Source organism: Propithecus coquereli, unplaced genomic scaffold, assembly GCF_000956105.1.
Source record: "Propithecus coquereli isolate 6110/MARCELLA unplaced genomic scaffold, Pcoq_1.0 Scaffold119, whole genome shotgun sequence".
Classification (NCBI taxonomy): domain Eukaryota; kingdom Metazoa; phylum Chordata; class Mammalia; order Primates; family Indriidae; genus Propithecus; species Propithecus coquereli.
Window position 1 is genome coordinate 5,917,720 of NW_012135969.1, and position 24,532 is coordinate 5,942,251.

The 24,532-nt window shown below is 41.3% G+C and overlaps 1 protein-coding gene across 2 annotated transcripts in view; it reads right to left on the reverse strand.

The window, feature by feature from the left end:
* Positions 1-24,532, reverse strand: part of SKAP1 (src kinase associated phosphoprotein 1) — a 273,972-nt gene that overhangs the window by 33,485 nt on the left and 215,955 nt on the right. For both annotated transcript variants that reach the window (XM_012660133.1, XM_012660123.1), the window contains exons 5-9: positions 14,941-15,018; positions 14,012-14,095; positions 11,132-11,256; positions 8,905-8,968; positions 6,236-6,445 (exon numbers count right to left, since the gene is read on the reverse strand). In XM_012660133.1, the coding sequence (XP_012515587.1) occupies positions 6,236-6,445; positions 8,905-8,968; positions 11,132-11,256; positions 14,012-14,095; positions 14,941-15,018 (561 nt within the window). The remainder of the gene's footprint in view (positions 1-6,235; positions 6,446-8,904; positions 8,969-11,131; positions 11,257-14,011; positions 14,096-14,940; positions 15,019-24,532) is intronic.

Consider the following 24,532-nt stretch of genomic DNA (forward strand, 5'->3'; position numbering starts at 1 on the left):
TAGTGAAGGAAAGTGTCTTCCACAGCTGGGAAGCACACCCCTCAGCACCTCCCCGGGTTCAGAGGGTACAACACAGACAGCGAGGCATACAATTTATCTCAGATCCTTCCATGAAACCAAACTGGACTCTTTAAACTCCAAAATCAAGACAGCTGATTGTATGGCAACAAAAAAGTCTTTTTTCTCACAAAAGGGGGTGGGTTAAATGGCTAAATTTCGCATTTTTATTAATCCGTAACATAAGGCTTTAATTTTAAGAGACTATTTTGGGAAAAATATTTTTTAGGCTAAAGAGCTTGTTGAACTTCTTTATAAGAATGTTATTAGGCATTTTAGCATTACGTCTACTGAAATACATCTTCATTTAAGAGAGAATTAAAATTTATGTGCTAGCTCAACTTTAAACAGTAATAGATTATAATGGTCCTTGCTCCTAACAGGGCATATGGGACCCCAACCTTATATAGGTTTTAAACAAATTAACCTCCAAAGATTACTGTCCACTTATTACATTAAATGCTCTACTTGATTCCCAAATATCTCATCTCAATTGGGAAAACAGTTGAAGAAGATTCTGTTAACTGTGTGAACATGTAAGAGAACCATGGGGCATCACAAATGAGCATCAGTATCCGGAGATTCAATTTCAATCAACATTCTTGGCACCATTTCAGGGACACTAATGAGAGGCTGAGAGGAATAGGACACTGAATCCACCTCGGAGGGACAGCGAGGAGCCAGCTTCTTATGACACCTGGCTCTTTCTGAAGTGCTGCTCTGACACCCCTCTGACATTGGCTAAACCGCTATCAAAAAGAATAACATCTGAAAAATTGACTAGATTAGGAAGAGGGGAAATCACTTCCCCTAACAAAGCAAAGTGACAACAACTTTAAAAATGCCAACTGTATCAATGTGCAACCAGATGTCAAGGTGCTCCGGTGACAGATGCAACAGAAATACAGATACACTAGAAGTGCAAAGGGAACATGCAGAGAAGTGGAAAGTAACTGCTCCATGGCATGCACAGATATGTTATCAATCTATAGATGCTATAGCACCCCATCAGACAACATGGAAAATGCAAGCAAGACGATAATAACACATTTAATTCTCTCTTGTGTATTTGGTAATCTCAACTGTAACCTCACAATATTTGCATCCTATTTCTGTGGTATGGTTTTGATGTAGAAGATATTAAAGTCAGTTTGTGCTAATTGCCACACTTGGAATGCACTCAGTTAATTTCACAAATAATAACTCAGCACCTACTAATTGGGGAGAAAGACCTGAATACAAATCACTGTGGTAAGGGCTAAAACAAAGCTTAATTTCAGTTGAGTAACTGAGAGGGTGTTACTGAGGAAACACATTTGAGCAGAATGTGTAGGATTTGTTTTTTCTTTTCTTTTCTTTTTTTTTTTTTTTCAGACAGGGCCTTGCTTTGTTGCCCAGGATGGGGTGCAGTGGCAGGATCACAGCTCACTGCAGCCTTGAACTCCTGGGCTAAAGCAATCCTCTTGCCTCAGCCTTCCAAGTGGCTAGGACTACAGGCACATGCCACCATGCCTGGCTAATTTTTAAAATTTTTTATAGAGGTAGGGCCTCGCTGTGTTACCCAGACTGGTCTTGAACTCCTGGACTTGAGTGATCCTCCTGCCTCGGCCTCCCAAAGTGCTGGGATTGCGGGTGAGCCAATGTCAGCCAATGTGAGCCACTGCGCCCAGCCAAAATGTGTAGGATTTGACAGGCTGAGACCAGGGGGGATATTCTAGGTAGAAAAAACAGTTTTGGTGCTGGCCAAGCAGCACCATGTGGTTGGGGCTCAGTGTGCCTGGGAGTGAGAGAAAGAAAAGGCCAGGAACCTCCAAGAAAGCCTGATGATGATGTTGACTTTTCCCTGATGTCCCTTCTTTCTTCATAAGCCTTGTATTTTTGGTCTCTGTTTCTTTCTTATTTATTTATTTATTTGAGATAGGGTCTCATTCAGTCACTGGAGTGCATTGGTGTGATCATAGCTCACTGCAACCTACAACTCCTGGGCTCAAGCGATCCTCCTGCCTCCACCTCCCCAGTAGCTGGGACTACAGGCGTGCACCACCACGACCAGATAATTTTTAAATTTTTTGTAGAGACAGGATCTTGCTATGTTGCTCGGGCTGGTCTTGAACTGTTGGTCTCAGGAATCCTCCCACCTCGGCCTCCCACAGTAATGGGAGTAATCCTCCCTGGGATTACAGGCATGAGCCACTGTGCCTAGCCTTTTCTTTCTTTAGAGCTCTTACTATCACCATTCCCCCTTCCTGTGGGTCTGGACATCTATACAGGGGGGAAATGATTTCACAGAATGCTTGTTTCCATTTGACTCAAAATTTTAAAAACCTAGTTATATGCTTTATTATAAAGCAATCTGGTTTCTGGGTCTATAGTAACACTTCGGGGCAATGTGGGCAGCAATGGATGTGTGCAGAAACTCCCAGGGAAGGCTCTTCATCTCTCTGTTTGCTCTTCTGAAATCTCTGTAGAGAACACAGCCGGATTCTGTTGCCATTGCAGCTGCTACAAGGCCCCAGATGCAGTGCTTCAGTGGTCTCAGGCGCCTCGCTGCATCCCAGCCTTGAGGCCCCAGACAGAGAAATCTGATAAAAGTTGTCCTTTAACAGAATCTTGAACATGGAACTGAGCCTGTGCTGGCCTGTAAAATAACTTGGGTGGGCGGGGTGAGAGGGCTCAGGAAAGCCTTCCATTTTCTACATACTGCTTTTGCATTTTTTTCCTGGTAGTTCCCTGCAGTTTAATCTACCGCAAATGACATCCTAAAAATCAAAGGCCCCCATGTGCTCAACACGGATGTTCAGAAATCCCACCAGATACCAACCTTGAAACCATATATTACAGGACTAATATTTTTGTGGTCTGGCTGAAAACCTTGAGAGCTCTGGTTTTCCCTCACGGGGAGAAGAGTGCTAGCCACGTAGCAAATGTTAATCATCCTATGATTAATGTGATGTGAGTTTAATTTGATGACCTATACATTATTTTGATTAGTATAAAACATTTTTTTATTGACTTGGTACGTGTTACAAGTACTTTTCTCTCTACTGAGAAGCTCGTCTAAATTATACTCTGGAAGGGAGCTCTCACTGACATGGCTTTCCCCAGAGGGACATCGAGGGCGTGTGTGGGCCCTGTCCCAAAGAGGAGGATTAGCAGAACCGTCAATGCTAAATATCCTCCACAAAGCACATATACCTGTTACAACGAAATGAATGTTGGAGGCCCAAGTCATTAGACTATTGATGGGTATGCAACGTTAGCACAATCCAACATTACCGTTGGCTGCCCCTCCACCCAGCACCTGGCCTCGCAGTAAAAACGGGCATGAGCAGAAGGTGCGCTCCACATTCCATCTGCTCAGGATTTTCGATTTCACCTGTCTATATACATAGCTGGAAATGTCCACCTGGACTGTCTTGGGTCTGGTTAGTGAGGGCAGGGACCTAACCATCCCCCAACTCTTTAAGGAGGTAATACTTCCTATTTAAACAACCAAATTAATAATAGCCGGCATTTACTGTGTGCTCACTGTATGCCAGGGCTCTGTGCTAAGTGCTTTACGCATATCAGCTCTAGACTCCTCACCACATCCCTCTAAGACAGCCACTATTGTTGTCCCCATTTTATAGGCAGGACCATCAGAAAAAGAGGGGGCAGGTAACTTGCTCGAGGTCTCACCACTAGTAGGTGGCAGAGCAGATCCATCCTGACTTAGAGCCAGCACTTGTACCTGTGATGCTGTGCTGTCTCTCACATGCTGCTGCTTGGTAGGTTGTCTTGTGAGATGGTGGCAGGAGGGGGAGACAGTGCTAGGTCCCCTTATGTTCCCTTTCAGTTCCTCCAGGACTGGTAGTGTGCTCATGCAAAACTCAAACAGCAATTTCAGAAGCAACAGCTGAGTGGAGTGGACAGGAAGCTGGGTGATGGAGACTTGTGGCTGAAATATTCATATCATAATTAAATGCCAACATATCCCACCTCCAGTGCTGTCTCTAAGAACTGTGATGGATAGAGGTTTTTGGGAAAGAACCTGTTGGCCGGATACAGTGTTGTCCTTTGGAAACTGATAGGCAAGTTAGCTACCATTTCCCTAATCTGTAGAACGAGACACTGTGTGGCCTTCCTCACTTCTGACGGATGGTTGCTGTGGGCAGGGGTAAGTGGCTTCTTCAAGAAGGCACACAGTCTCCATGCCCTTGGGTCTATTCCAACATACAAGTTTGGTGGGAACTTTGGAGGAATGCCCTGATACCCTTGGTAGTGTTGCAGTGGCCAAGGGTAGGAGTTTAGGAGGCAGGAGAAAGATGGCTGTTAAGAAGCCAATCATACATTCATTGCCCGCACCTGGGGTAAGGCGATTCCCAAATTCATCTTATTTTCTGAGGCCATTCCCTCTTTATTCTCCCTTGCTTTTTGTTTCTGAGCATCAGCTCCCTTCTCCCTGGCTCCTTTGGAAACTGAACATGGTACATAAAAAGGCCCTTTCTTTCCCCCTCAGAAGGCTGATTGGTTCAGTGAGGTTTTCCCAGAGCACTCTTTCACAGTTGTAACCCAAAGTGCAGAGTCACCCGGATATTTCCCCAACCTGAGGAAGGAGTGAGCAGAATGTGAGCTCACTAGGAAGATTCTGGCCAAGTTGGGGAGTGCATCTCCTTTTAGGGAGTGTTGTGAATTAGATCCATTTCTGCACCCCGCTGTTGCAATGGAGCAGACTGTGAAAGGGAAGATTCTCAGAGGAGCTGTGTTTTAATGTAGCAATTTGATTCAATTTTCCACTCTATAAAATTACCCATCACTGCTCGTTGCTTTCTAACAGACACCTTCACTCTTAATTTAACAATCCTATCGAATTCTGCCAGGGAAATTGGAAAAATTTATCACCTGTGAAATTTTATTTTCCTTTGGTTGTATCTGTTTTTGTAAAACTTCATTAACGACGATGACTTGCTGAGGAAATTATCATTTTTTTTTAACGTCAGACACAAGAAATGGCTCGACCTCAACCAAGATATCATTTGCATAATAAAACACAACAAAAAGGCTAGGGAAGTCGGACTGGCAGAGGCTGGAAGTGCTAGGAGAGGAAGCAGGCTCTCCTTGCCTGGAGGGTGGGCGAGGTCCCCAGAAGGGAGAGGATGTGCGGCCAGAGTCCTGCTCTTTGACTCAGGAGGCAATGACGTGGCTTCTCCCCGAGGGAGGAGACGAATGCAGTGTTATGAGGGTTGGATCCTCTTAGGAAGCCTTGAAATGCACGTTGCTTACTGAGGGTGCTTTTAGCAACCAGCCCTATCTTTAGGAGCTTGAGTGTTAGATTCACCTTAGTTCCTAGGTTCATCTGGGATTGAGGTTTAAATTGCTATAAATTTAGGCTTAACTTGAATTTCTCAGCAGAGCACTGAACTCCTGGCAAATTTCCACAGGAACGATCTTTCTGAATGGACTTGAAGATTCAGCGTGGTCTAACTACCTCAGGATGAAAAGGCTCAGGCTTGGGTTTCCCATCGTCTGGCCCCCACTGTGCTCTGCACTGTTCACCAGCTGCTGTTATCCCCGCCAGAAGTGGCTATGTGGCAACAGTGATGACTACACATGTTTTGAGATGCGAGTTACCAGGCCTTTGGAAAAAAGAAGTATATAGGGTAGGCCTGACTGTAATGATGGGCAGACGAAATATGTTAGGCTTATTTTTAAGAGATGTGATTTGATTCATGGTATATCTGAACTAGGGAATAATAATTTGATAGAGTTGTGCTCTATCAAGGTTTTACTGGATGACTATTATAAAAACGTTTGTCAGCGTTTGTATGTTTCAGATTTTTGAAATCCTTCATAATTGTAAGACAACTTTCCATTATTCTCACAATTACACAGTAAAGAAGTTGAAACTAGAGAGTTTTGATAACTCACCCCAAAACTCACAATAAACCAATGAAAACCAACATGAATGAGTATTCTTCACTCTTTAACCCTGTTGACACATGTACTAAGTTACTGCACATGGACACGTGTAAGACACTCCCTGATCAAATTCATCTTGTTCCCAGAGCAAGGCAGAGCCTCTACACTGGCTTCCCTACATTCTCTCCTTCAGAGGATGAAGGTTTCAAAGTTATATTCTTCCACCAGGTCTGGGGTTTCTGAACCTAGTGGAAGATCATTAGAGGACAAAATTTCTCACCTGGTAACACTTCATAAATTTCTTCTTCTTTCTCCTCTGTAGGCTCTTTTATCCCCACACTCCCAGGCAAGATAATGGGTCTGCACTGGGAACCAGAATTTGCAGAGTCAAAACCATCAATATCATCATACATCTCTTCTTGTTCTTGTTCTTCTTCTTCTTCCTCTTCCTCCTCCTCCTCTTCACATGGAATGGTTAAGGAGCTGAGATCTGCCAGGGTAAACATGAGAATGAATCAAGATATGGAGAAAAAGAGAAGAATAAGCCAGAAAAGGAAAGATGGAAAACGAGGAGGGGGAACTGAGAATAAAACATGTCAAAAAAAAATGAAACACTAGGTTAAGTGCTGTTATTTCTAATGTGGGCCTTGGTGGCAGGAAATCTACAGAAAAGGCCAGACTAGCACTGCATCAGGCTTAAACCATCAACGTAAATCCTTCCTTGCAATAAAACTTGATCAGGATGAATCCACCCTGAAAAGTATGGGTGTGTGAATGAGAACACGATACGAAAGGAAGAAAATAGGCCAAAGAGGAAAAACCAGCATGCCACGCACTGCTCATCAAGTAGAAAACTGGAGCTGGGTATGGTGGCTCATGCCTGTAATCCTAGCATTCTGGGAGGCTGAGGCGGGAGGATCGTTTGAGCTCAGGAGTTCGAGACCAGCCTGAGCAAGAGCGAGACCCCATCTCTACTAAAAATAGAAAGAAATTAGCCGGACAACTAAAAACATATAGAAAAAATTAGCCAGGCATGGTGGCACATGCCCGTAGTCCCAGCTACTCAGGAGGCTGAGGCAGTAGGATCGCTTGAGCCCAGGAGTTTGAGGTTGCTGTGAGCTAGGCTGACGCCACGGCACTCTAGCCCGGGGAATAGAGCAAGACTCTGTCTTAAAAAAAAAAAAAAGAAAACTGGAAGGATGAGTGAAGGCCTGCAGTTCTCCAGGGTGCACAGAGCCATGGGAACTATGGTGGCTTCTGCAGGGTGTCCAAGCTGTCCGAAGCTCGTCTCCCCAATGATCTCTGCAGAATTTCAGACAAGTTTGTTTGCAAAGAGAAAAATGGGCATAAGTGGAAAAGAAATGGGGTACGGAAAAATACAACAGTAATACAGGAACAAATGGAATGGCTGAACAATGCAGTTACCGTGTCCTTTTGCAACTGTACAGTCTGGCTGACCTTAAAGTGGGTCACTGCATAGAGGATGTGGAGCCAGTACAGCACTGGGGAGCGCCAGGGCAGGGAAGGGAGATTGGTTTTTTATTTTAATGGGGAACTGGGAAGGTTCATTCTCGGATGTGTAGTACAGAGTGCTCTCAGAAACCCTGCTGTGGGGCCTCTGCAGGATGGGCGAATGCAGTCAGCATACTCTGGGGAAGGAAAAGATGGAGAGACATCCAACGTTCATTTCAAAACACAATAAAACTGTTTGGCTTGATTAGGCTTTTAATAAAGGTTCTGCAACAATTTTCGTCTGAATTCTGGTGCCACCACATATGAGGAAAGGATCAAAGACACATTTGTGGCTTAAACCATATGTTATTATTTTGTTTGTTTTAAAATAAAATGGAATGAATAATTTCTTCAATGTGGGATTCTGAAAGTACCACAGGGTACAGCTCAATAAAGCTGCTTTGAGTTTTATTGAGGTTTACACACTTAGGGGTATATTACACGCATAAATCCAAGGCACCTAGATAAGAGTGTACCCTGTAGTCCCGCCATCAATGTTCATGTTTGCCTAGTTCCAGTCTATCTACGCTGTTCGTAGATGCAATAGTTTGTTTTTGTGATAGCAAAGGCATAACTGAATAAAACAGGCAATTCTTGTAATTAAAGCTCTGCTGCTTCATTCTTTTTATCCACAATAAAATCTTACAGCAGAATAAAAAACTGAGATGAAAAGGCTTGATGTGCTTCTTCCTAGGTCTTGGGCCATGTATAGAGTTGATGTTTCTGCCCTTCTGTAGAGGCAGGGTCCTGCCCTGATATGGTATATGAGGGTTATCTGATGCCAAGAGACACGCTCAGGTTGGCTACTTCTACCTGCCAGGCCACTCCCAGATAAGGCTTCCTGGGCCACTGTTCCTGCTTTGCCTGCAGGCTGGCCAGCAGAGGGTACTCTAAGAGCAGTCATTTAATATCTTCAGGCAGGACTCTTCCCATCCCAAAGCACGGAGTATTTTATTGTGGCTTGGAAAATAGTAATTTGTTTCTAAAGTCTAGTGTCCCTGAAGGCTACCTAGATTAGTTTAGATCTCTACTTCCTCCCAAGACTAAAACAAGAAGATTTTGAACCTCAATTGCAACTAGATGACTTTAAGTTGGATATCATGACTTTCCTTTCCAGAATATAAGGCGTTAGAAGACACTGAATTGGGCTAAGCTGATTTTTAGAATCTTCTTTTCTAGCGATTATGAATATTACAGACTTGGCTATAGGTAGGTGGATAAGCTATGATATCAGAGGTCATCCCCAAGTTGATCACATCTTTACCTTCTGATACATATGTGGGACTATTTGTTGTTATAATATGGGGGATATGGTAGAAAAGGTAGAGGTGAGAAAGGGCAGAAAAAATACATCCTGAAAGCTGTAGATTACATTTATGCAACATAACTTCAACTGCAAATCCACTCAAGTATTATTTCTGCAAATATGACACTTACCCTTTAACAAGAAACTTATTTGATCCACCCAGTCTCTGGCCTCAGCTGGACTAGTAGCTGTAAACTAGAGAAAAATTAGTGAATTAATTTATCACCTTCACTATCACCTTCACTAATACCTTCACTAACTAATCCTGATAGGGAGGTTCAAGGGGAGGAAGCTGTGAGTTTCAGAATCAAGTTTAAAGCTCAGGATTCTCTGCTTGCTTAACATTTAGAAAAAAGATCAAATAGTTCACTCAAACGGATTTTTTCCTTCAGCAATTTTGCATACGCAGAGATGACAGCCCTTTGAGTCCAGACATTCACATCCATGTGCATTCATTCATTTAATTATCTATTCCTTCATCGGGCATTTATTTGAGGAAAGTTTACAGGGGGGACAAAAAAGCAAACCACCATACACATGTAAAATGGGAGCCCTACCAAGGGCGTGCATTTGGTAACAACTGGATGTTGAGTGGAGACAGGGAGCACTTATTGCTGCCTAGAGTAGGTCAGGGAGGCTTGCTGAAGTAATACTATTTTGGTTGGATTTTAGAAAAGAGTTGGTGGAAACGGGTAGAGGGATTTGGACATTTCAGGTAGGGAGAACCATGTGCAAAAGAACAGGAATGAGGAGGACATCGTGTACGGGGAAGGCAGGCAGATCAGCTTGACTGGAGAACAGCTCCGCTTGGAGCTGGAGAGTTGAGGGTTAAAAAAGAGTTGATAAAAGGGCTGTGAGTACCAGGAGTTCAAAATTAAAATATAGGCAATAGAAAGCCACTATCAATTCTAGGAAAGGGAGTGGGGGATTCTCTCAACAGTGGCGAGCAGGAAGGACTGGAATAGGGAAATTGGGAGACAGAAGACCAACTAGAAGGCTGTTTAACTAGTCCTCTGGCTGAAGTCATAGGGACTTAACTCTTGTGATGGCTGTGGGAATAAATAAGAAGGGAAAGATCCAAAGGATATTGTAGAGGAACAATCACAGGCCATGGTAATGATTTGGATTCAATGGGCCAAAGAAAAGAAGAAGTATATAAAATACATTCTGATTCACAAAACAAGCCAGTCAAGCATCAGCCCTTAGTAATTTTTTCTTAGTTTTAAATGAATCAACTTGAAATAACTGTTCCTGAAAAATATTTTAATTATCTTGTCATTAGTGTAAGATAAAGATATATGCTAGATAAGGAAACTAGATTCCTGCATAATACTTATTAATAGACATTGTTACTCTTGGTTTCTTAAAACCAAATTTCTATAGAAACATTTCTAGGGAAATTGGTTTAGACTTGTTATATAAACTTTTATCTGGATGTGGTAGTATCAGAATTTAATAATAAAAATAAGTAGGGACAATTCAGTGCATACATCTGTATTATATATGTTTATAAAGGACTCTATAGATAAGTTTTAGTTTACATTAAAAAAAAATTCTAGAAGTTACATAATGAAGACCTAAGTTCTTTCATCAAAGTAAGGGTTATGGTACTATAGACATATAAAAAGATGAATGCTGAGAAAAACTTGAAGAGTCAAAGGGTTATTCAAGTAGTTAATTTAATCTTAGTATGGTTTTTCTCTTTTTTATAAGTCAGCTAACGTTTTTCTAAATTGCTTTAGTAAAATTGTGATAAGATAAAAATTACCAATGAGCAGGAAATAATATATACACACACACAAACATACATTTTTAGTGAAAATCTTGCCCTGACCAGGTCCTCTAGTCCCTCAGTTATTATTGTTACCACTTAGGAACCATTGTTGCCAACATCTTAGAAAGCAAAGCATATCTCTGGAAGGTTATTTTGGATAGCAAGATGACCACAGGAAAATAAATTGTATTTTACTCTACAGTTAGATTTTTCCTTTTTCTGGATTTCATGGAAGGAAGTGACGATAAAATAAAGAATTAAAGCCATAAAATTAGGGACTATAAATAAGGAACTGGATTGTATGTTACAACAGACAAGAATCTCACCTATGGAGTGACATGGAGAAGGGGAGTGATGAAGAGATGGAAGCCGAGTAAAGGTAGTATCTAGGATGAAAGTGGCAACACAGAGAAGGGAGGGTGTGACATAGCGAAGGTGAGGACATGTCAAGAAAGAGTGTCTTGGTAAGAAATGAGCAAGTAACAAAGAAAGGCTGGAACCCAGTATAGCAACCAAGGCTCACATGCAATACGGAAGGAAATTGCAACACCAATGAGGATCACCATCTCCTCGGTTCATCCTACCTCATAGCTGCGCCTATCCTGGGAGGTCAGTTCAAAGCAGGATTCTTTCTTGGAATCTCTTCGCAGGTGGGGGGCCATCCGTACACTGTATCCCTTAATGAGGAAGGTCCCTTTGGGCTGCTTGCCTGCAAGACAGGAAACCTCCCTGTGTCCCTAGAGAGATGCAACTGCCAAGGGAAGGCATCTTCTCTGGTATGTAAAATAAAAGCAGAGAAACAGCTGTTACATCCCTGAGGAACCACAATAGTCAAGGAAAGGTTATTAGGGAAGCTTAAGAAGAGGCTACTGCAACAGCGAGGCAGATATCACTGCCAAGCTAGGGAAATGCAACATGAAAGGTTATTTTGCCAAAAGAGTACAACAGAGACAGAGAATTTATTAGAATGTTAAGAGATCTATAATAACAGAAAGAAGGAATTATTACAGCAGGGAGAGTGTGGCTGTAGACGTGAGGCTCTTGAAGGCTATTATAGAGCTGAAACATTATTATCAGGGCCAGCAGAGCCCACATTCGAGGGGAGGGATAGCAGGGGTGGGAGGGATGGGCAGGGGGAATTATAAGGTCCTGGAATTGCCTCCCATGGCCCTATGTAGCATTTGGGCTAAACTGCTCGCCCCCTCCTCTGCTGGTCAGGTGGGAATTTATGCTAGAGGGAGAATAATTAAAGCTCAGTATTTTATCTCCCTTCCAAGAGGTCAAATTGGGAAGTAGCAGAGTACTGTTGAGTATTATTAGATGATGAGGCAGGAGATAAAAGCAAAAGGACTCTACGTGAAGGAAAGGAGAGACTATTCTGCCTGTCACTCCTTTTAAAAAAATAAAATACTGGAAATAGGGAAAGAGGAGGTGGTTTTCAAGGATTTTGTGCCCTCATTGTGTGGTTCAGGGAGAATACATAGAGGACAGGAACTACAGTGTCTGGGTGATGCTTTGTGCCCTATATCATGTGAAATGAATTGCTTAATAAATACTTTTTGATGATGATGATGATGATAAGGATGGCAGCGGGATGGCAATATTGAAAAAAAAGAAAAGAAGAAAAGGGACTCTGTCTTCACCTGGTTGAGCTACAGTAAACACACAAACACTGTACTTACTAAGAAAATGTCCTGGGCATAATAAGAAATAACTGGTGAGAAGGGAGCCATGCAACGGTGCTTTTTGACACCAGAATCTTTTTTGTTAAAGTATCTCTCCTTGTTCTAACTGGCCACTAAAATGTTTTGTTGTTTCTTTGGTCACCAGATTTTATTTCACCCTGATGGCAAAATGGTCAATAAAAGTCTCCATGTCTCTTGCTCTCATGCTCCCCCTCCTCTCTCACTGTGAGTATAAAGGATTCTGAATGAACAGAATGATACCTGGTTTTATATCTAGATATGCCAACCACTTACTTAAGTGCAAAGGAAATTATGAACATTTTTACAATGACATAAATGTCATATTAGTTTGAAGGCTTAAAATAAGAAAATAACACCTGGCTGGCTTGTATGCTTAGATTCAGAAGACAAATTGTGGTTGCTGGCTTTGAGAGTGGGATGGGGGTCAGAAGGACACAGGGGACTTGTTGCTCAGTTTTTGAACTATGCTGCTATCATTTCCAAGTAGGGTTTCACACTTTGCCCCTAGATAAGAAAGGTTCTGAGGAATCCGAGATGGTGAATGGAAGATGAAGGTCTGTGATAACTGCTATAGGCAGAGACAGAGCGGCAGGGTGAGACAATTGCCACAAAGCCCAAGGGCAAATCTTCAGGATTTTAAGTCACTTAGCAAAGCTGTAGTTCTTTCTGCTCCCTTAGTGCCAAAGGTGCAGGAAGTCCAAAGGCAACTGGATGGGTGTCTAATTATTCCTTAAATTGTATATCCAGGCTTTGGGAGAGGACTAAATTTGGGAAAGGAGGAGAGGAGGAGAAACAGAAAATGGTTGAAAGGAAAGAGAAGGGTCTACTCAATCTGTATCACTGGCCTTCTCTGTACAAAGGTGGCAGAACACAAGAAATTCTGCACAACAACTGATGCTTTATTTACTCCTGAGGCAGTCTGGTCCAACTCTGCAGAACGGTATCCCATTTTGAAAGTCTACATTCAGATACAATAATAATTTTTAGCTCACAATTATTTGTAGTTGCCTCCAATGGAGCTTATATGCTCTATTCCTTCTCATGAACTAAGCAACTGTGTTAAACATGGATGGGATGATGATGATGATGATGATGATGATGATGATAAGGACCTTCTAGGGATAGCTCACAAGTGTTGAGCAGATTGAGTGAGTGGTGGCTCATTAAAAAACTGTCTCTGGCCTGAGTCAACACTTTGCTGCTGCCACTATCTGGCTGAAGGGCGTCTCTGGGCACAGCCACCATGTGGGTCTCAAGACTCCATGGCTCTAGGAATGTCCACTGTACTACTTCCCAGTGGTCAGTAGGATAAAGTTGGGATCATGCTCTTAGAGAGTCTGAACTCTAGGGTTCTATTTCTGGGCCATTGTTAAGCTGTTTAAATCTTAGAATTAATTTTTCTCAATATTTTAGCTATGTTATTAATGCTTAAAAAGTGTTTGAAGTTCTTTTTTTAAAAAAACAAAGTGCCAAAACATTCAACTTTGACAATGTTGTGTGATTAGTCATAATAAAAGATAACCCTCTGATATGTGGACCATACTATCTTAGTATTTAAAGGGAAAATAATTTCTAAATTGGCCTCTGCGTTTTTGGTGATGGGCAAGGTATTATTTACCCAAGGCTATTTCTTTCCTAAGCATGTCCTGTTTATGGGTGTTAGTTAAGGACTGCTATCTTGAGATCCAAGTGCTTGAGAATTTACGAAGTGTTTGTATCCAGGAGTGAGGTGCTGCTGTGCAAATGAAGAACACTTACTCTTCTCATTAGCATAGTAGTAGAAGAGGCTTCTGCTGACAACACACCATCGCTTCTGCCACTCTGATCCAAAGAAACTATGATCTAAACAGAACAGCAGTAGGAGACATAAATTCAGGTAACTACAATCACTGAAGAGTACGTAAAATCCAACAACACACAGTCCAGTGTGTTATTGTTTTATTTCCCAGGTTAATGGACTGTAAAACCCTCCCTTTCACTCCCACAGGTTATCCCATATTGACTGAGGGTCCAGTGGACTAGCTCAGTCAAAGGTCCAAGTTCTAAACAGGGTTGCCTGCACTGTGCTCTCATGGCTGTCTTTTTATCTAGCATCCTGTACTTTTCAAATTCCCCATGATATCTTTATGTGTTGCTTCGACAAACCAAAATGATTCTCCAGGCCACGGGCGTGAGAAAGGCTTTTTCTGTGCTAAGCCAATTTGCCTGTTGATTGTCAAACCTGAGACTCCAACCCTATTCGTACCTATTCTAATCGAATGAGTTAAAGGTCAAGAGTTGGGCTTGTCTGAAATTTGAAAGTAGGCTGTTTCGCGAACGATATAAAAACTACACTCTTAGCAAAACAGTTTTACTCCTTATGGGCACACACTGAGAGACGAGGACAAGAACATCATTCATTCATTCATTTGCCAAGTTTTATTATGCACCTGTTGTGTACCAGGCACTGGGGATACAGTGCTGAGCAAGGCAGAATCAATCCCTATCCTGATGAAGCTCACAGTCTGCTAAAGATTTGGACCATTTCTCTTCAGCTAACACACAAACGCCAGACTTCTTTTCTTTCCTTGCTTTGCTTTTGCTTAATAGTATTGGGCACAGAGAAGGCATCTGACATGATAGCCCTCTTTTTCCTCATTTCCCTTCCATTCCTGGAATGTTCTGTGATCTGTGGGTCTGATCAATACCTTTGCTTTTCTTCTCCAAGTATCCCTGTTTGATGATGTTATCAAGCTCTTGTGCTCCTCGTAGGATGTCTTCCGTTCCTAAAAGGAACAACAATAAAATGCTTTGTTGAAACTTGACAAAATTTTTACTTATTTGGGTTGCTTTAGACAATCCACGTTAATAAAGGAGGTACAGAAGGGCAATTGCTTAAACACAGTGTAAAGTAAAACAATTTCTATATGGTTGGGGAAAAAAGTTAATTTTCTTTTTCCTAATTATATCCAATGTTAAAATCACTTAGAATTATCTAAACATACATTAATTTGTAGCAAGGGGAGGTTGCCTAAATATATACTGATATTTGCTATGGATATAAGTTCCAAATTGGATAATTCACATTGAGATAATCAAAAGTCAAATGAATAGCTACCAGCACAGACAAGCTTTAATGAGTGACAGTCTCCACCATAAACATAGTCACCTCAGAGGGAGCAATAAACACACACTCAATTTTTTTAAAAAAACAAACAGAAAGCCACCTTTGTGAACATACATTTTATTAAGTTCACACCAAGAAGGACTATACAAGCTGAACTTGGCGATAATTGCCAAATCCTGTTTTTTCAAAGTATGGGAAAGAGTCTTTGTAGAAGCCTTAACAAAAAGAAGACCCTGGAACTGACATCAGCCTTTAATTGTATGCTGCTAACATTCTTAGCTTTCAATTAGCCTCATTAGGTACAAATTTATTGAGAAGTCAAGATCCTAATCCATCTTCCTCCACTGGGTTTTAACTTACTTTACAGAAGGGAGAGGCAAAGGATAGAGATGAAGAAGAAGGAGTTTACTCCTTAAAAAATAAAATGGAAGAAGAATGAAAAAAAAGAAAAAAACTCTTCAAAGTACACACTCTACATTTCCTAATTAGGTAAAATGAAGAGCTAGCAGAATCTTAATATTTCTTAATATTCTTTTAGTCCCCAAACCCAAATCTCTTTTGATTGTCTTTAAAAATTTACAAAGCAAACCAAATATAAAACAAAGTAAGGTACAACCACATCTGAATCAACTGGGTCACTTATACAGTATCTTGAGACTTTTGGGTGAAGTATCTTTTTTTCAAGCAAGTGCTCTTTGAACATTTCCTACAATAACATTTATTTAGCGGTGGCTACAAGCTGGCATTTTGCTCAGTGCTTTATTACTTTTCACTTAAAAATAACACTTTAAGACAATTTAAAATGCAATTAAAATTACTTTTTGTTTCTAAGCTGTTTCAAGCTTAGATTTAAAAACGTAGATCAGAAGGGCCTCTCTTTCTCTTTTTTAATGTGTCTATGTGCCTGATTCTTTATCCAGTTGGTCCTTCTTGTCAACTTCCTTGTTCATGGACTATTTTCATTTGTGTGTTTTACAGTTAGCAAACTCTGTGGCTGCCATAAATCCTTCCAGGGTGTGTGCATGAGATAAACAGTAGCAAAGGAAAGTTCATTTTTCTAGGATTCTTTCATTTTTCCTATCCCTCTGAAAATTCTATTATCCCTCTGAAAAATTCTCCAGCAAAACAGTAGCAGATTCTACTGAGGGGGGACCGTTGGGTGGGGTGAGGACCAGGTATGGTAGGAAAGGCCCTCTGAAGGAGAGCCCATTCTCTCTGACGTGCTGTCAAAAAATTGTTCCTGAAGGCCTAAAAATTAAATGAAAGACACAGGGGATAAGGAAAACAGGATCCCCTAAGCTTGGAGTTCCCATCTCTTCATCCTACAGTTTTTTTTTTCCTTTTTTTTTAAAGGTCTTGTTAAACTTAGAGACACACAGCTTCTTGTTAAAGATGCCAAGAGTCTGAATCATAAAAGACATGTTAAACGTTCTATTAGAATTCAAACCTCCTTTTTTAATGCAAATCTAAATGCCATTTTATGGAACATCTATAATTATGAAAATGGGAAGACATTGCCTCTTGTGTGCAGGGAGAGTCTGTGAGTATGAATATTACATTAATGTGCCCACACCAGCTCACTGATCCTGCTGGCAGGAGCATAAAAAATGCTTGAGTGAAACTTTTATTTAGATGTTAAGACTCCAGGCCCCAGCGGGGTGACAGAGACAGCCCCTGTGAGTTGCCATCAGAGAGAGAGCTTGAATTGAATTACCCAGGGGGGAGGAAGTAGTGATGAGCACTGCTTCGCTTATTTAATTTCATTTACTTTCAGTACATTATCAGCATGAGGCTTTTCTCTCCCTACCAACTGAAACCCAAGAATGCTACAATCAAGAAAACAAAGACATAATGCAGCAGGGATGTTTGAACTCAAAGTCACCAATTCTAGGAAACAAGGGACAGCACCATTACCACCTTTTCTCCCCGAGAGTCAAACTTGGTTTGCTAAAATTGGGCACTGAATGAGTTGCTGAATTTTCTCTCTTGGTTATTCACTAACAAGATTCTGAAGAGAGTGGTATAGCTAGAAATATAGTTTTTATGTGCTGTGTTTTCATACATGGTCAGATGCTCATGTTGCTTTCTTACTCGTTAGAGAGGATCTGTATTGATCAACTCTCTTGCCTGGTTTCCCTTCAGGCGGTAGGAAAAAAATAGGATTATAGGTAAAGTTTGGAATGACTATGGAAAAAAATCAGGAAATCAAATCAGTCTCTATTCTATTGTCTTCTATGTACAAGGCATTTTGTGGTGAGTACAGCAACAGAGTTGTTCTCAACGTAGAGTTGACTCTGAGCACAATCTCATCAGCTCCATGATCTATCAGACAAATCCAGACAACCAAGATGGGAAGCCACTATGGCACTCAAGCTGTCTCCTCGTTCAGTGTCGGCTCTGGGTCCTAACGATAAAGAACTGGTGATCCTGAGGAAACACAACTTAGTCATGCCGTGGGGTGATGAGGCAGGAGGAGTCTTGAATGCCTCAATCCACACACACTGGCAAATGAACAGATATGCAGAGAGCTACTTAATGCATAATAGTATGTAAATGCTTTACAGGATGATAATAAAAACAGGAAGAAGTCACAAACAATTGTATAAGTTGCCATTTTAAGGCAAAAACATTTATATTTAAGTATACAATTAAAAAAACAGAAGCTTTTTGTCCATTGCCTGAAAAAAGATATCACCACTGTAATGAAAAAATAGAAACGATTTCAATTTGTTGAGAATAAATGGCCCTCTCGGATAAACCTAAGGGTGTATTACATTATATCGGCACAAAACAGAATTACATTAGTGTCATAATCTCTCTCTACCAGTACACTTAACTCACTCTCTCAGGATAGCCCATATAAAGAAAAGGTCACTTAGCTGAAGGATGTGGGGCCATAAAGATAAGATCAACAGAGAAGTGTGTTACCCAGAAGTGATGGCTGCCCAACTTTCTTGGCAGATGAAGATAAAAGGAATTCTCAGACATCCTTCTCTCTTCATCCAGATTCCTTTAAACCCTGTATCCCACCCATACCCAACTCTGCAATAAAAAATGACAGGGTAGGATTCCATCTCTCAACGCTAAACATGGTTCTTCAGTCAGCTATGCACAGCAACAACAATGGGGGCCCTTTGGAGTGCGATACATTTCCATAAAGCAGTCAATAAAAAAGACATGGGAGCTTACATGAGTCACGGCCTATTTAACCAGCTGTGTTCTAGCCCACTGAGAAAAGAGAATTGGAGAAATCAGCTGGCAACACCACAGCATAAGGCTAATAGTGCAGGAGGCCACACAATTTCCACTGCAACAGGGCTGCAGCTCCTGCAGAACGAGCCAGGTGCCCACTAACTTTCATTACAGGCAGCTGGCTTGGTCTCTTGCTAAATCAACCTGAAAAGAAAATCAATGATTTTTTAAAAACATCTTTTGTTCAACTCTTTCCCTCTTATAAATTGTGAACTTCTTCCATCCTTCCCCTTTCCTGTTCATTTGAGTTCTTTTCAACTGTTTAAAAAAGGGGCCAAACCAGTTTGAGTCTAGAGACTGATAGCTACCAGGGGTGAGTTTCAGGCAGGGGAAAGTTTAGCAAGTTCCTTCATTAAAGTACCCATGAAAAGAGCCTGGGGATTTGAGTGAATGAGTTTGGAGAAAATTTAATATTTGAAGGCTGGAAATGGTCAAGTGCCATCTGCAATTCTAATTCACTCACACGGGGCTGGTGTGTGTGCATCTGCAGGCGTGCACACAAACATACTCCAAAATGCCTCGAATGCACACAAGTAAAGAGGGCGTTGCCGGGTAGGGTGAGGTGGGGTAGTTGTCTGCTGGTCGTTGATCCCAAATCTGTTCATTAAACTCTTTCCCTTGCATTTGGTTTCTGTGGCCTTCCTTAATAATTTCATTACTGTTTTTCTTTAGCTTCTTGCTTTTCTGGCTTACTTTTTTGCCTTTTTCTCAATTTTCAGGAACCAGTCAATAAATGATAGTTTGTAATGTCTGGCAAGAAGTGTTCATCTTCTTATGCTAACAGGGAAGATGGTTTCAATGATCTTCTTCTATTAGTCCCTTGGGATAGGCTTATATAATTCTTTAAACTTCTATGGTTCTATTTGATATCCACCTGGTTCACACTTATTCCACACACTTTTCTGTCATTGTGCTTCACTTATTAAGGAATTTAGACCAGTACATGTAAGGTGAAGAATTCTAAACCGCTACTAATAATAGACTTAGGATCTAAAAGTTTCAAAGATACAGAAACCACTCAAACAAATGGCTTTAAACTAACTGAATGGAACTGTTCATGGAGAAACAAACCCAATAGCAGATGAAAGGAAGGGAGTGAACACAATGTACTTAATCAAGTTCTTCCACAAGCTGTGATGTAAGAAGCTAGGAAACAAAACAAGTGCCACTGGGGCTAGACTAAAGGACATCAGAAAATGTGGAAATGACACATTTGTAGTTAGCAAACCAACACAGAAGACAACAGTCAGGAGACCTCAACGGACTGATGCTGCCTTTTCAAATTTTTAAAGTCTTTTTAAAAAAACCCATCAAATTCAGGTTACAGACCAAACAGTAAAAATCTGTGGAGGAATCTTGTTATACTGAGCATAAAAAAAATTCGTGATAGGTTCAGGGTCAGTAGTACTAAGAAAAAAAAACATAATGACCAGAATAATAAAAAACTAATATGCTATAACAAAAATGATAAAAAAAAAAACTTAACCAGTTTTTTTTTTTTTTTTTTTAGACAGAGTCTCACTCTTTTGCCTGGGCTAGAGTGAGTGCTGTGGCATCAGCCTAGCTCACAGCAACCTCACACTCCTGGGCTCAAGCGATCCTTCTGCCTCAGCCTCCCGAGTAGCTGGGACTACAGGCATGCGCCACCATGCCTGGCTAATTTTTTCTATATATTTTTAGTTGTCCAATTAATTTCTTTCTATTTTTAGTAGAGACAGGGTCTCGCTCTTGCTCAGGCTGGTTTCGAACTCCTGAGCTCAAACAATCCGCCTGCCTCGGCCTCCCAGAGAGCTAGGATTACAGGCGTGAGCCACCGCACCCGGCCTACCTAACCAGTTTTTAATCAGCATTTTTACATCTCACGTAAGTTCCACAGCATTCCTGTGAGATATGTATTATCATCATCTCCACTTTCCATACCAGGAAAATGAATTGTAATAAAATGGCATGACTTGCTGAAGTGAAGGTTGCTCAGCTGGAAAAGTCCACGCTTTTTCCAACATTCTTTTTTTTTGAGATAGAGTCTCTCTCAGTCACCCTGAGTAGAGTGTCTTGGCGTCAGCATGGCTCACAGCAACCTCCAACTCCTGGGCTCAAGCAATCCTCCTGCCTCAGCCTCCCAAGTAGCTGGGACTACAGGCACTTGCCACCATGCCCGGCTAATTTTTTATTTCTATTTTTAGTTGCCTGGCAAATTTTTTCTATTTTTAGTAGAGACGAGGTCTCGCTCTTGTTGAGGCTGGTCTTGAACTCCTGACCTCAAGCGATCCTCCCGCCTTGTCCTCCCAGAGTGCTAGGCTTACAGGCATGAGCCACCACACCTGGCCTAATTATTTAATTTCTTGAAGCCTAAAGAAAATCTGCCAGTGGGAAATCTGGTCCCTTTCATAGAGGGCAGTGGAATTCATTATTCATATACCTGTTTCTCTTTATATCCCCAGGGGCCTAGTACACACAGTAGGTGCCCAATAAATGTTTGTCAAACTGATCTGAAGCCACTTCTAGCCTAATGGGACTTATTATGGTCTAAGAAGGCTATATGGGGGTGAATATTTGTTAGACAAACCATTTCCACCTAAGCCACAAAAAGCAATTTTTGTTCTGCTGTATATTTACTACTTTAATCTCAGGTTGGTAATGTGAAACTAGAAAGTAAAGAAAGGGAAAGAAAGGAAGGGTTAGCTAAGCGAGCAAGGAGGAAGTGGGGGTGTAGAAGGTAGGAGGAATGACAGTACTGAGAATGAAAGGAAGAGGGGCTAAGAGGATTTTGGTGAAAAATTAGGAAAAAATGCCATGGACCTAAACTGGAGAGAAATACATTTCTGAGCCCTATTTCACAGCCTCATTGGGACACCAATTCTGTGTACCTCAGACTGTTAGGGACAGGTGCGGGTAGGTAGCACTAACAGTAGGAAAAGAGGAAGGGGGCGCACATGAAGAGGCCAGGGAACATCCAGAACTAAACCCACAATGGCAGGAACTTGAGGTTAGGGACTTTTCCTGGCCAGGAGCATGCGCAGAAACTATTACCTGTCTACAGGAATGCATCAAAGGAGGAGTTTCAGAAGAAGACATAAACAGGTAAAGGACTGAGCCAAATTCAGCAATGACTTAGCAAGCGAATAGCTGATTACCCTTCAGAAAATAGTTATTGATAGCAATTTCTGAGCTGTAGACTTTGAGTGGCTGAAAACTTGGCTTCCTGCAGTGTTTCCTCAGTCTTGTTCTTTTATTTCCCTCCCTGAGAAATGGCATTTTCTCCCTGGACTTCCACAGGTACATTAGTTTGCATCCTGTACACAAACATCCTATGTGTGTCTGAGCACTTAATACTGTTGACGGTGAAGGCTACGTGGAGATTAGTGTATCAGACTCCTGGAGTCTTTCTTTTAGTTACTCTCCAAAGCAAAAGATTCAAGGAGGAATCAAATGATAATAATTTTGCCTTCACTATGCCTCTCCAGTAAAAGACATTCCGATATCATCAGAGCACTGCATCGAGAAAACTTTTAAAGCAAACAAAGCAGAAAATAAAAGAGAAGGCTCAGGAACTAATTATTGTGATTCTCTGGGGGTATTTCAGGGTGGGTGAACTAATGAGAACTCTCACACCCCATCAGAAAGAACTTGATGGGAAAGCAATGATCTTAGCAATGTGGCTTTGACCTGGGATGTATCATCTACTGGACAAAGGGCCACTCCTCAGCCAAACCTCACGCTCAGACAGCTCCCTGGGTGTCTGCGTGCAGCAGTATGGGCTCAGGGACAGAAAAATGATGTCGGCTATGATACAGTACCTTTCAAGCAAAAATCATCCCCCTTTTTAAAAAAGTTACAAATCTGAGATTTAAAATCTTTCTGGATTCTTCTGTTTCATCAGACAAAACTCGGGCAAGTTTGAAGTCAAATTTTGCAAGGAAAAAGAATTAGGAGGGGAAAATGAGGGTGATGCTTCTAGACCCAAAATTTTCCAACCAAATCACCAAGTCTGTAATTGCAAAATAAAAACACTAAATCTCAATATCTATTTGCACAGCTCATTAACTAAGGGCTCACACTCAGCAAACGGGAAAAAAAGAAAAAGAAAAAGAAAAAAACTTCAGCACCAAATACATTTGGAAAGTTACTATGGAGACCCGTACTTCCCTAGGATTTAAACTAGGCCCTGCCCTGCCACATTCTGTTATGCTGTGGTTGGATGCATCTGTCTGTCTGTCTGTCTTTATTGCTTATTTAGAAAGTAGAAAATCAGGATGAGGCAAAGCATCTTTTGTCAGACCATGCGGGAGAGAGAAAGAGAACATTTCTTTCCTCACTGAACATTATGAACATTATGGCAGGCACTCGACCTGCTCTGCTACTGGGACAACATGATTTACAACGTGAAAAGGGAAAACCTAAATCACCAAGTAATGAAAACATTAAAGTTAATGCATCACAAGTGAGGAATTTATTACCATTAACTCCAATAAACAGTTATAAAACACTCGTCCTTTCCTGTCCATGCACAGGGACACAGACACTGGACTTCATTAAGCTCAACTTTCTTTTCTTCCTCACTAGACCAGTCATGTGTGTTTGAACCAACCACCATTTATTGTTAAGTGGACTGGTTCATTTTCCAGGACTGTAGAAAGCTGAAGGCACATCCATTCTGCTTCACAGCACTTGGTATAGACGGATGAAATAGCAAAGTTTAGAAGACATGCAGCTCGGTATTGCTATATAAGTTTATTTAAAAGTCTCTAAAATGTATGTCTGACAAAAGCAGAGTAGCTCTTCCGAGCAGCCCTTCTTAGAGGCAGGTATATAAGTAATAATGCCTGGCGAGGAGGGTGGCATATTGGATGCCAATGCACGTCAGGTGCGTTTAGCCAAATAATTTTTCCCTTGTTATTGTTTGGTATAGCACCTTAGAAGCCTGAGATGGAAACTCATTTCCTTCCAACATTTTTCTCTGTCAGAGGGGCATACCAGTTTATTACCTTAAGGTTGTTCATGAACAAAAGAAGCTGCACATATTGGATGGCTAAGGTAGATTGGTTCCAGATTCATTTGTTTTCAAGGAAAAAAAGAACTAAAGTGACTTTTTGGGAAGCCAATTCTTTCTTTTTTTTTTTTTTTGAGACAAAGAGTCTTGTTCTGTTGCCCCAGCTAGAGTGCAGTGGCATCATTATAGCTCGCTGCAACCTCCTGGGCTCAAGCAATCCTCCTGCCTCAGCCTCCCGAGTAGTTGGGACTACAGGCGGTGCACCACCATACCCAGCTAATTTTTTCTACTTTTTAGTAGAGACAGGGTCTTGCTTTTGCTCAGGCTGGTCTTGAACTCCTGAGCTCAAGTGATCCTCCCACCTCAGCATCCCAGAGTGCTAGGGTTACAGGTGTGAGCACTGCACCTGGCCTTGGGAAGCCAATTCTAATTGTGCAATTGCCTGGGTGTTACAAAGAGGATAGGAGACGTAACATGAAATTCAGGCTTCCCTGACCAAATAGTTACAACAATAATACAATAATAGTAATACTTTACATCCAGATGGCACTTTATCTAGTGTTTATAAAATGCATTCATGTATGACACATCCTTGATATTGACACAGACAGAGAAGCCTCACCAGTTTAGCCTTCAGAAGCTGAAACAAGTTTATAGAGTTGGCAAGAGGAAGAGCCAAGACATAAACTCAGGTATTTTTAAGCTTCAAACCCAGTACATTCTTTTTTTTTTTTTTTTTGGCTATACTGTGCCACGCAAACATTTCACCTATTGTATAATGTTATAGTCATAACTATAATCTAAAATCAAGATGAAGAATGTTTTAATTCTAGATTTCTCAGTCCAGAGTTCATGATTTTTAGGAACCCTGCTCTCCTAAGAATAGCTATAGTAACTATACTGCTAAATGGAGTCATCGTGCCTGGGAGTT